Source organism: Symphalangus syndactylus, chromosome 24 (genome assembly GCF_028878055.3).
Source record: "Symphalangus syndactylus isolate Jambi chromosome 24, NHGRI_mSymSyn1-v2.1_pri, whole genome shotgun sequence".
In the NCBI taxonomy this organism is placed as follows: domain Eukaryota; kingdom Metazoa; phylum Chordata; class Mammalia; order Primates; family Hylobatidae; genus Symphalangus; species Symphalangus syndactylus.
In genome coordinates this window covers 33,940,663-33,954,191 of record NC_072446.2, presented here as the reverse complement: position 1 = coordinate 33,954,191, position 13,529 = coordinate 33,940,663, and the positions used below count along the sequence as shown (strand labels likewise).

At 46.7% G+C, this 13,529-nt stretch overlaps 1 protein-coding gene across 2 annotated transcripts in view; it reads left to right on the top strand.

The window, feature by feature from the left end:
* Window positions 1–2,719: 2,719 nt before the first annotated feature.
* ARHGAP40 (Rho GTPase activating protein 40) overlaps window positions 2,720–13,529 on the top strand; it is a 48,791-nt gene continuing 37,981 nt past the window's right edge. Inside the window, exon 1 of one of the 2 annotated variants that reach the window (XM_055266623.2) lies at window positions 2,720–2,984. In XM_055266623.2, the coding sequence (XP_055122598.2) occupies window positions 2,722–2,984 (263 nt within the window). In that variant the 5' untranslated portion in view covers window positions 2,720–2,721. The remainder of the gene's footprint in view (window positions 2,985–13,529) is intronic. The other variant, XM_063633550.1, reaches the window with a different exon arrangement.

The following is a 13,529-nucleotide window of genomic DNA, read 5'->3' as shown; positions in this document are numbered from 1 at the left end:
CCTGTCTCTACAAAACAATAAATAAAAATGGCTGCGTGTGGTGGCACATGCCTGTAAATCCTAGCTGCATCCAGAAGCTGAGGCTAGAGGATCGCTTGAGCCTAGGAGGTCAAGGCTGCAGTGAGCTATGATCACACACCAGCCTGGGTGACAGAGTGAGAGCCAGTCTCAGAAAAGAAAAGAAAAAAAGGAAGAAGTTGAGCACCTGGAAATTAGATGCTTTGTGTACATTGTGTGCCAGGCCCCATTTAAGTGCTTGATGTGTATTATCCCGCCAAATCCTTACAACCACCCCTCAAGCCAGGCAAGGTTTTCATTTAAATGATATAGAAGCTGTGACTCAGAGAGGTTAAGGCATTTGCCTGAAGTCACACAGCCTAAATGGCAGAGCTGAGGATCAGCCTGAAGCCTATGAGGCTCCACCTCATCACACTACATAGGACTGTGCTGTAGTGTGGAGTGGGGGCTGCTTGCAGGGGCAGAAAGGCGGGGAGGAAATGCTGAGCACACAGCACACAGGCCCTGGGGGGCTTTCTGGGTCCGAGGGACCTGGAATGAGTCTCTGCAATAGTGAGAGACCTAGCTGACGGCAGGCTGCCTGGGGAGGTGCTGGTGAGCTGCCAGGGTGCAGGGCCAACAGGTCTGAGCCACTCCACCGTGACTTAACCAGCCTGGCCGATACTCCAGGTGGGGGCTGGGACAGGGCTCAGCCGGGGGTGAGGAATGTTGCCCTGAGTGCAGGTACACTCACTTCTCCAGGCTTCATTCTGAGTATACGCAGCTCTCCAGGAAGCGAAGAGGGCACTTCCTTACAGAGGCTTGAAAGTGCGGTCATCCAAGATTCAGGCCACTCTTTCTTCCTTCCTGCTTTCTTCTGAAAGGTTCCTTGCACCTAAGGAAGGTAACAATGAACTAGGTTTACAGTTCCGGACTAGAAGTTCATTTACTCAGGTACTAACTTGTTTACTCACTCAAGCGTTTATTCATTCATTCACTCACTTACTCTTCCACCCATTCACCTAATGGCTCATTGATTCATTCATTCACTCATGCTCTCACATATTCATGCCCACAGCCACTCACTCTTCCACCTACCCATCCACCCACACATCCATCCATCCAACCATCCATCCATCCATCCATCCATCCATCCATCCACCCATCAAACCAACCATCATCCTCTTATTCAATTGCCTTCCCATTCATCCCTTCTCTCATCCCCCATTTTCCCAACCAATCTTTCATTCTTTCTTCCATCTATCTATCCATCCATCCACCCAACCTTTATTAAGCACCTACCATGTTTCCCACTCAAAACTCCCTATGGCTCCCAAAGTAGTTCTGCACCCACTTCGGCTGATAATTCACTTACATATTGGACCCCAGCTCCTTGGCATCACAGTGGCGTGGTTCCCTTGTCTCCTCCTCAGGAGGAGGCTCAGGAGAAGTGGATAGGTGGTCTTCTGCACAGCCCTAGTCCGCAGGTTCCAGCCAGTGACAGCCGCCTGAGACTTGGGGTTTTTCAGAACCCTTTGTGCTTTGAGGCCTTTCTCATCTTTAATGCCAGAACTATGCATGCTCCTGGGCTCTGTGGCTCCAGCGGGGCCCTGTTTTCAGTTTCTTGGGGCCCATTTCTTGCCTCCCTCAGGCCAGAGCAGAGCTTCAGACTGTGGGGACCCATAGACTTGGGGGCCCTCCTTGAGGAGGACTCTGGGGCCTCTCTTCTTGGAGTACAGGTGAATATGCTTCCTGGAAAGATTCACTGACACCTGGAGGCTTAGAGGAGGGCAGGGCGGTCCCGGGCAATCTGGTGAAGTCCGTGGCATTCAGTCCTGGCCAGAGGGCAAGAGAAGGGGCTCATGGTCCAAAATGGATGCAGGGAATAGGACACCGCCAGGGAAGCTGGCAGGAGCGCTTCTCATACGTTCCCCAAATGCCCTACTGCTACACCTTGGCTTGTGTCCTTGTCGGCACCTGGAAACCCCTTCCCACTCCCCACCCTGACACTCAGCCTCTGCTCTCCTCTCAGCTGAGTCCACACGCTCCTGCTCTTTGCTTTCAGACACTCTGGTTGCTTCCCCCAGGGCCCCTACAGAGCTCCATAAAGATTTGCTAAGTGAATGAATGAGTTCTCATTTTACAGATGAGGGGGTTAAATTCCCTGGGTTTTTCCCCTTCCCCAGCCTTTCCCCAGCTAGTTCCTCCTCCTTTACATCCCAGCCAAAAGACCAATCCCGGGAGGCTCTCTGGACGTCCCCTCAATTTGCCACTCCCATTTCCTGCTCCCCTCCTATCCTCCCGCCCCCCGTGCCCAGGTCCTGCTCTCTTTACACCCTGACACCTTCCTGCTTGCTTGTTTCCTGTCTCCTGGCAAATGTCACCATCCCCATTTCACAGAGGAGGAAACCGTGGCTCAGAGAAGCCTCAGAGGGAATAGCCCAGCCAGATAAAAACCCCTGGGTCCTGAGCACTTCCTTCCACCCATAGTAGCCAGGTGCTTTATTCATGTGGTTTTACTCGGAAATCGGGATGGTTGTAGGTAATAATAGTGGCCATGCAGATCATATTTCATGACAGTTTTTGAAAGGCGCCGTTTCCACTTCGCAGTTCCAGTGCAGGCGGGCAGGACTCAGGGTTGTGTGTGTGCGCGCGAGTGCCTGCCTGTAGGTGGCCCCGGCCAAGCCAGCCCCGCCCCAGGAGGGGGCTGGACATTAGTCCTGCATGAGGGTGTCTGGGAACTGGGTGCGCCACGGGGGCCCTACCTCACTCCTTCCTCTCACATTGCCGATCGAGTCAGCCCCACGGCGGCAGCACCACGACGGACCGGGATCCTCGAGGTGCCAGCCCATGGCCGAGCCTGCTCTCCTCCCCGCCGCCCAGATGGAGAGGCTGGCCCCAGGGCCCCTAGCCTCACCGTGTCCTCGGATCCCGCGGGCCCGCATTGCCAGGCGCTGCACCCAGCACTGGGCCGACCTGGGCTGCAGGTACAGGGGTCACGGGAGCGGGAGGAAAGTTGGCCCTACTATGCGCCAGGGGCATGTGCGGTCTGTCTTCACAACGTCCCTGTGCGCAAGAATCTTCCTCCATCGTACAGATGAGGAAACAGAGGCTTGGAGAGCCCTGTCACCTGGCTGTCAAGTGGTGGAGATGGCTTTTAGCCCTGGTCCATGGGACTCCAAACCTAGACCCTTCCTGGGACACAGCATTGCCCTGGGTTCAGGCTACTGGCCTCCTACAGGGGTCACTGATTTTCAGATTCTTAGAGACCATGAGTGACGCCAGTATGTGCCATTTCCTCTTCCTCTGGATGTAGAGAGTCTTAGGGGGCCCAGGGGCTCAAGATTCAGGAGTCTCTGGGTCAAGATTCTGGGTCAGTGTGGCCGTGTGGTCACCTCAGCTGAGAACTGGTCACCCCTTATTCCTGCTCAGCCTGCCACTGACAGCCAGACTAGAATTTTCAAATAGTCATTTCCCCCACTCTAATTACATCATATTACAATTTGATTATTATAGAAAGTCAAACAGTACAGGAATACGTATGTTCATTCTTGAAAACTTACTAGTGTTAAAGTTTTGACATATACCTTGGGAGAACTTTTTGACATATACAAACCTAAACTTGTATAGTTTTACAAAAATAGGTTCTTGTGTTAATGTGCTTGTAAGGTTTTCCCCTGCAACCCCTCAGTTAATGTTATGGACATCTTTACATGTCAGTAACATAAAGATCCAACTCATTCACTTTAATGCCCTGCCAAGATCCAACTTTATGGATATCTTTGGTTAATTTGAATCAGTTCCTGGCTAATGGACATTTAGGTTGGTTCCAATTTTTAACGATTCTAAGCAATGCAGCAATGAACATCTCTGGGGATTTGCATGGGTAAAATTCACGTCCTAGACTTGCAGTTGCAAGTTTAAAAGGAATGTTAGAATCTTAATAGACCCTGCCCTCCAAAAGTGTTCTAGCTTGGAACACACCTGCAGCAGGAGACCCCCACTGCCCCATTCATTTGCCACCCAAGGACCTGAAGACTAGACGTGGTCTGTACTCAGAAAGCAGATTCAGGGAGTAGGTGATCCTGATCCTAGGACAACTGAGTCCTAGAATTCCCTTAAGGGAACAACTTCTAGGCTCAGGAAAGGGAAGGGGAGCTTAGTGAGACCATTTCATTCATACAGCATGTTCGCTGAGCTCTTATGTGTGTGGGGCTCTGCCCCATCCCAGGCAAAAATTACTCAGGATAGGATTTTAATGAGAATCAATTTTAAGAAGCCAAAGACAAGTTTATCTATCTATCTATCTATCTATCTATCTTATATCTAATCTATCCATCTATCTATTCTATATCTAATCTATCTATTCATCTGTCTATCTATCTATCTATCTATCTATCTATCTATCTATCTATCTATCTATTCTATATCTAATCTATCCATCTATCTATCTATTCTATATCTAATCTATCTATCTATTCATCTATCTATCTATGTTTCCTATTGCTGCTATAACAAATCACATAAGCTTATCTATCATCTCTCTCTCTGTCTCTCTCATTTATATTAGTTTTCTATTGCTGCTATAACAAATCACATAAACTTAGTAGCTTAAAACAACACAAATGTGTTATCTGACAGTTCTGAATGCTGGAAATCCCCAAATCGAGGGGTCTGTAGGGGTGCATTCTCTCTGGAGGTTCTAGGAATCTGTTTCCTTGCCTTTTCCAGCTTCTGCTGCTGCCCACATTCCTTGGCTGATGGTCCTCTTCTGTCTTCAAAGGCAGCTCTGTAACACCTTCACGTATCTCTCTGACTCTGACCTCCACAGTCATCCCCATGTCTCCTTCTCTGACTCTCCTGCCTCCCTCTTTCATTAATAAGGACCCTTGTGATGACATTGGGCCCACTGGCTAATCCAGGATCATCCCCCCATCTCAAGATCTTTAGCTTAATCACATCTGCAGAGTCCCCTTGCCTGATAACATATATTCACAAATACTGAGGATTAGGATGTGGACATCTTGGGGAGCTGTTATTCAGCTGATCACACCATCTATCCAACTATCCGTCTTCCATCCATCCGTCTACCTATCTATCTACCTATTATGGCTGCTCCCCTGACTCCACCACCACCCTGCCTTAATCTCCTGGTTCCTTGTGATCTTTGAGGCAATTAATATTGAATTCACTATAAGAGCTCCTGACCCACTGAATGTGCTTAATAGCTACTGGTTGAATGAACAGATGAATAATACTTAAGAGAGTTTAAAATTTGAACCATTCATTCTCTTTATTACTGAAAACAAAACAACAAAAGCAACATTTTTACTTCCAGAACAGTGGTTTTTCTTTTCTTGAGATGGAGTCTCACTCTGTTGCCCAGGCTGGAGTACAATGGCATGATCTCGGCTCACTGCAACCTCCCAGGTTCAAGTGATTCTCCTGCCTGAGCCTCTTGAGTAGCTAGGATTACAGGCGTGTGCCACCATGCCTGGCTAATTTTTGTATTTTCGGTAGAGACGGGGTTTCACCATGTTGGTCAGGCTGGTCTCAAACTCCTGAACTCATGATCCACCTGCCTTTGCCTCCCAAAGTGCTGGGATTACAAGTGTGAGCCAACGTGCCTGGCCCAGAATAGTGGTTTTTAAACCAGGGTTCTGCAAACATTTTATTTGTATTTAATTTTTATTATATCTTTCAAGTATTAAACATCTAGTAAAAATACTATCTCCACTCAGGTATCCCAAATGTTTTTTGTCAACTAAAATTATCTTGATTGTATGATCAGTAAATGCTTTAAACTTATAAAATCAGCTTATAATAATATCACCGTTACCTCTTTTGTTCATTGAGAAGACATTCCACTGCCAAAGGAAAAAAAAAAAGTGAAAACTACTTCTCTGGAACAGGGTTGGTCTGTTTGCTCCAGGCCAATGTTCTTGTGTATTGGCTCACAAGGTCACTAGGTCAGCTCCCCCAATCCTTTGAGTCTGTTCATTTCACCGGTCCCTTGCTTGTGAGTCATTTAGTTATTCAACAAATTCCAGCAGGACGGCAACCTTCAGGATGTAAGCCTGGATCTGTTCTGTTTACCCACGGCTCTCTAGCACTGGCACAGGGCTGGCTTGTTGTAGGCGCTCATGAAATATTTGTCTGATGAATGAAATGTCACTGCCTCTACGTGAAGTCCTGTGATGGACATGAGGCTGTGGGCGTGAATAAGATGCTCTCTCAGCCCTTAAGATGCCCACAGGCTGGTCCAGGAGGAAGACATAACACTGGTCACTACCACATCATACACTAAATGCTGACCGGAAAGGCCTGAGCAGGGATGAATAGAGTCAATGTTGCCATCAAACAGAAAGTCCCATAATGTGAGGGGGACACCGAATTCACTGTCTATGTGGACTTCATCTTAAAACCATGCAATATTGGCCTTGGGAGGTGCCTCAAAGACCCAGTAGGAGTGAGGTGACTCTGTTGGGATTCCCCTTGTCCTTGCTCCCCGTAGAAATATATTTTCTGTTAATTCATGATTGGTATAAAAATACAAAAAAAGTAGCAAGTGAAATCCACCTGCCTCTCCCACCTCCAACCCACAAGAACAGCAATTGTGAGAAGTTAAGTGCACATCCTATAGGATTTTGTGCTTCCTAAATATTTACATACATGTATATGTAAAATGTATCTATGATGCAATTCATGCACACAATTGTACTTAACATACTTGAATTGGTTTATATTATGTATACTATTTTATAAATGACATTTCCATCTTTATAATATCTTTTCCTGGAAAGACATAGAAATCAACATTATTCTTTTCTTTTTCTTTTGGAGACAGAGTCTTGCTCTATTGACCAGGCTGAGGCTGGAGTGCAGTGGTGGAATCACTGCAGCCTCAACCTCCCAGGCTCAAGTGATCCTGGGACCACAGGCATGCACCACCACACCTAGGTATTTGTTAAATTTTTGTAGAGATGGGGTCTCCCTGTGTTGCTCAGGCTGGTCTCAAACTCCTGGACTCAAGCAATCCTCCTGCCTCAGCCTCCCAAGTAGGTGAGACTACAGGCATGTGCCACCACACCTGCCCTTACATTATCCTCTTTAAAGACTGTGTGATGTTTCATTTTATGACTGGACAGTACTTTTTTTAACTAGCCTCCTGTTGATGGAATTTTAGGTTGCTTCTTTTTCTCTTTTGGTTGCTATTATAAACTATACTGCAATGTTCTTGGACATATGTCTTTGTGTACTTATGATACATTTTCAGAATAGGAATCACTGAGTCCAAAGGTGTATACATTTAAAATTCTGAAACATATTCTGGGTGGTTTTCCAGGAAGGTTGTACCCAATTAGACTCACCAAGCGGGTGTGAGCTTGTTTCCTAATATACATGACATTCTTGACCAGACATTATTGTTCATTTTTAGTCTTGGCTAATTGGATTGGGAGAAACCTGTCTCTTGTTTTAATTCACCCTTTTTATTATTATTAGTGAGGCTGAGCATCTTTTCACATGCTCAGTGTCCGACAGAGTTCAAAGGCAGATCAGAGAGGCAGAAAGACCCATTTTGAGTCTAGTGCACCAGCCAGATTTCCTTAATCAATAATGAGTTAAAGGACTTGGCTGATTGCACACAGATAGCTTGTAGAATCAATCACCTTTACACGGTTCACCTTCACTCATATTTTGCTCATGTGTAGCTCAAGTCTCTGCCACTGGGGTCAATGTCAACTGATCTCTCCAGACACACCCTCTTGTATGTGAACCCAACCACTGAATAAATCACCTACACATAGTTTAAATGTGTCAGGGGTAGAAGGACAGCCTGAATCTGAAAGTCCAGCTTCACCACTTATCAGCTGTGGACCTCTGGGGAAGTTACTTAATCTTTCTGAGCCTTGGTTCCTTTTCTGTAAAATGGTTGTGAACAGCAGTACCTGCTTCATAGACTTGTTGTGAGGATAAAATGACATTAATGCATGTGAGGGCTTAGTACAGTGCCCACCATGTAGAAATGGAACAATTTGTGTCAGATATCAGTGGTCAAAGGGCAAGTTCTTGGAGCTGACTCCAAATAGCACAGGCTTGTTTTCATGGGACAAGTACATTCAGGACTCCTGACTCCTTGGCATGGCGGAAAGATTTGCATTTGAGTCCTAAATCCTCCACTCATCATTGGGAAAGTTCCCTCATTTCTCTGGGCCTGATCCTTCATTTTTAGAATCAGTGCCATTCAGACAGTGGCTGCCGTTCACACTCACACATCCTCCTGGTTCGAAACCCAGAACGGCCACCTCAGATATCCGCAGCTCCGGGGACCAGGCTGCCGCTGGGGGCTTCTGACCAGCTTTGCAGGAAAAAGTCCTTGCAAACCACTTTCCTCCAGGGCTCTCCAGCAGGAGAGGCCTCCCCAGATCCTGCTCACAAACCAGCGAAGGGCAGGTCCCTTCGGATGGAGCTTCCTGTTTTCCCTCTTTTCTCACAATGAAGCAGAGGTGAAGGTGTTAATTACACCAAGCGGTTAGGCTGCCGCTCTTCACAACCCTGGGGTCCTCACCCTGCCTGCAATGTGGAGGCCGCTTCTCCACCTCCCCTCCTGTCAGGCATCACTGACTCTACCCAAATTGACCAGCAGATGCTCATCCAAGTGTGAGAATGTCTTTTCTCGACACTTGCCAGCACTGGGTGTTGGCAATCTTTTCTGTGTTTGCCAATCTGATAGAGTCCATCCTTGTTTTAATTTGCATTGCCCTGATTACTTGTGAGGCTCCACATCTTTTCACGCGTAGGGCATTTGCATTTTATCTCCTGTGGCTTGTGGATTTCTATCTGCTGCCGACTTTCCCAGTAGATTTTTTGGGTATTTTTTTTCTTTTTCTTGTTGCTTTCCAGGAACTCTTTATATATATAGACTGAATAGTAACACTTTATCATTGGTTGCAGATATTTCCTCTCAGTTGAGGAAAAAGGTCCTATGACATTTTTTGTAGTGTCTTTTGTCATACAAAAGTTTTAAGTCTTGATGTAATCAACTCAGCTTTCTTCTGTTATGGCTTCTGGATTTTAATTTGCTTGGAGAATTGTTCTCCACTACCATTTGTTTCTTACTGACTTTGTTCTCATTAAACCCTAATACAGACTTCTATCCACACAGGGAAAATTCCTTTGTACTTCCCGGCATAAAGACCTGCTCCTCTTCCTGGGAGATTTGCATATCTCATTTCCTCCCTGACATTCACTGACTGTTTCTTTAAAACTGAGTTTCAACACCACCTCCTCCAGGAAGCCTCTTCTCAGCCCACTCCTCCTTTTGTTCTCTAGTTACTGCTCTGTCCCCTCAGGCTGTTTGCCCCATCTTAAGAGGACTGTCGGCTGCTGCTGGCTGCTCGTTGGTCGGAAGGCAGCCTTGTGTTTTCATGTTTTTGGAGTACTTACTATGGGCTGAATGTTTTACAGGCCTTACTTTATTTCATCCTCACTGCCTTCTGTATACTATCCCATCATCACCCCGATTTTATAGGCCGCACATCAAGAGGACAGACCTAGGCCCAGACAGTGTGACTTCAGGGCCTTGGTCCTTAGCCACCGTAGTCAATGTTTTCTGTTGGGGTGGTGACAAAGGGCCACAGATTTAGTGGCTGAAACAATACAAATGTATTATCTTAGAGTTCTAGAGGTCAGAAGTCCAAAATGGGTCTTACTGGTCTAAAAATCAAAGTGTTGGCAGGACTGTGATCCTTTCTGGAGGCTCTCGGGGACAATCAATTTTCTAGCTTCAAGAAGCCACCTGCCTGCCTGAAGTTGTGGTCCACCTGCATCTGCAAAGCCAAGCGTGGCCGGCTGAGTCCTTCTCATGCTACCATCTCTCTGTTTTTCACTCTTCTGCCTCCCTCTTCCCCGTTTAAGGACCTTAGTGGTTTCATTGGGCCCGCTCAGGCAACCCAGAATAATCTCCCCAAAATCAGCTGATTAGCAACTGTAATTCCATCTGCAACCTCCATCCTACCTTTGCCATGTAACACACACATTTACAGATTCCAGGGAGTAGTGGGTAGTCGGGGCGTTATTCTGCCTACCCGCAGCCACTCTTCCATATTGCTTTGCCAAACTTCAGTCCCCTGCCTCCACCCCCAGGAGTCATCCTGCCTCCCTCCAACCTGGGGCTTAGATCAGTGCCTTGGAGTCACCTGGAGGGCTTGTGCAAACCCAGATTGCTGCACCCCACCCCCAGAGTTTCTAATTCTGTAGTTCTGGGGTGAGGGCTGAAAATGTGCGTTCCTAACAGGTTCTCAAGTGATGCTGATACTGAAGGTCTGGGGCCTACACTTTGAGAACCACTGGGTGAAATTTTTTAATCCTTCAAATGTTTATCAATATCTGCTCTGTTTTGGGAGCTGGGCTCATACAATAATAAATAGAGTATCTCTGGTCTCAAGAGATCCCAGTCTAAAGGAGAAAACAAATAGGCAATGACTATGGAGGGCGGTAAGTGCCAGGACATCAATGAGCCCAACGCCTGTAGGAGGGCTGCAGAGAAGGCTTCCTGGAGGAGGTGATGCCTGAGCTGAGTCCCAAAGTAGGCACTGATCAGGCCAAGGATGGGAAGGAGAAGGGTGTTCCTGGCAGTAGCTGCCAACTGGGCAAAACTCCAGGGCAAGAGGGAGCCTGGTGCCTCTGAGAGGTATACGTAGCTCACACTGGCTGGAGGAGAGAGCAGGGCAGAGGAGAGATGGGATTGCAGTTTGCTTTCAAGCCCTGAGCCCGGCGGCAACCCCAGGGCCAGGAGACCTGAAGGTGGGATGACAATCTGGCTCTTAAGCCCTTGAGTGCGCAATGGAAGAGTGAGCGATGAGGACCTCCCTGTGAAGATGTGCAGCAAAGACAGGGATAATGAGGCCATGCCTCACCCCTAGGCCCGCCTAAGAGGAGGTGTAACCGTGGCAACCAGCCTGATGCTCTTCCTGCTGGTCTTTTCTGAAGGCTTTAAAGACCAGATGTTCTTAATCTGGGGCTCAAGGATGGACCTTCAAAGATCCGAGAACCACTAAAATTATTTGCTAAATGTTATGCATCTCTGTGTGTGTGCAATTCTCCGGAGAGAGGATCCACAACTTACATAAGATTTTAAAAAGCTCTCCCCACTGCGCCACCCCCCTACCCCAAACCAGCTAGGAAGATGTTATATAGACCAGGAGTTGTAAACTCTGGTGCCTACAAGGGTCAAGTGGGACCCTCAGCGAGTCACGTGGCAGAGTGTAACATCTCAGGGCATGGTGAGGATTGTGGAAGCGAGGTGTGAATGGGAAAACCAAGCTCTGTAATATATTTTAAGGAATTTTCTGAGCCAATGTAAGAGACCCTGGCCTGGGGAACACAGTCTCAGAGGTCCTGAGAAGGTGTCACCATGGCAGTCGGATTACAGTTTGGTTTTATGCATTTTAGGGGAGACAAGAGTTACAGGCAAAGACATAATTCAAAGCATAGAAGCTGTATAGTGGTTTGGCCGGAAAAGGCGGCATATCTTGAAGCCCGGGCTTACAGGTTATATGTGGATTCAGATTCTTTAATTTGCAATTGGTTAGAGGAGTGAAGCCTCATCTAAAAATTTGGAGTCAGCAGAAAGGAATGTTTAAGAGAAGGAAGTCTGTTAACCAATATACCGGGTCAGAGTTGCTCGTAGGGGTGTGTAAGTTTACCTTTGTCTGGCACGGCCATAGGTCCTGTTTATAATTGGTTATCTTATTGTCACAAAAAGTCTGTTTTGTCAGTCTTGTGATGTCTGTTCTGTTTCTTTTTCTTTTTTTTGACAGTCTTGCTCTGTCACCCGGTAGCAAAATCTCAGCTCACTGCAACCTCCACCTCTGGGGTTTAAGCGATTCTCCTGCCTCAGCCTTCCAAATAGCTGGGATTACAGGCACCCACCACCACACCTGGATAATTTTTGTATTTTTAGTAGAGATGGGGTTTCACCATGTTGGCCAGGCTAGTCTCAAACTCCTGGTCTCAAGTGATCCACCCACCTCAGCCTCCCAAAGTGCTGGGATTACAGGAGTGAGCCACCACGCCTGGCCATTGTGATGCCTATTTTAACATTAATGCTGGTCAGATGCTGTGCCGAAACTACAAAAGGGAGGAGCGTACAATGAGGTGTGTCCAACTTCCCAACCCATCATGGCTGCGAATTCAGTTTTGCAGGTTTCCCTGGGATTCCCTTGGCCAAGAGATTGGGTCTGTTCAATTGGCTGGGGGGCTTAGGATTTTATTTTTGGTTTGTGGAGGACCCTAAGCCTATTAAAAACTTTTTTTTTTTTTTTTTAGAGACAGTGTCTCACTCTTTTACCCAAGCTGGAGTGCAGTAACACAATCATAGCTCACTGCGACTTCAAACTCCTGGGCTCAAGCAATCCTCCTGCTCATGCCTCCTGAATGGCCGGAACTTCAGTTATGCACCACCACACTTGGCTAATTTTTTTTTTTTTTTTTTACCAGATGGAGTCTTGCTCTGTTGCCCAGGCTGGAGTGCAATGACGCCATCCTGGCTCACTGCAAGCTCCCGGGTTCACGCCATTCTCCTGCCTCAGCCCCCTGAGTAGCTGGGACTACAGGCACCCGCCACTATGCCCAGCTAATTTTTTTTGTATTTTTAGTAGAGACAATGTTTCACCATGTTAGCCAGGATGGTCTCGATCTCCTGACCTCGTGATCGTCCCACCTCGGCCTCCCAAAGTGCTGGGATTACAGGCGTGAGCCACCGTGCCTGGGCACACCCGCTAATTTTTGTAATTTTTTTTTGTAGGGATAGGGTCTTGCTGTGTTGCCCAGGCTGATTTCCAACTCCTGGGCTCAGATGATCCTCCTGCCTCCGCCTCCCAAAACACTGGGATTACAGGTGTGAGCCACTGTGCCTGGTCTAAAACTTTTTATATGATCAAATTAACAGCATTAACACTTAATGTTATTTTAATAAAAACAACATTTTATTTAACCCAATATGTCCAGAATATTTTCACATGTAATCAATATAAAAATATCAATTAATGAGATATTTTACATTTTCAAATATGAAGTCTTCAAAATCCAGTGTGTACTTTTCATTTCCAGCAATCTCTGATAGGATGCTAAATTTTCATCAGAAATCCTTAATGTATATTTAGATTTCATAAAATATACAGCCAGAAAAGTAGATTTGTGTACTCAAGTTGTTCTAAACATATTTAGGCCTTTTCCAGTAACTGAAACAAGTACCTAGTTTTAAATTTAAATTAGTTAAAATTAAATAAAGTTGGCTGGGCGAGGTGGCTCACACCTGTAATCCCAGCACTGTGGGAGGCTGAGAAGGGCAGATCACCTGAGGCTAGGAGCTTGAGACCAGCCTGGCCAACATGGAGAAACCCTATCTGTACTAAAAATACAAAAATTAGCTGGGCGTGGTGGAAGGTGCCTGTAATCCCAGCCGGGAGGCTGAGGCAGGAGAATCGCTTAAACCCAAGAGGCAGAGGTTTCTGTGAGCTGAGATTGCA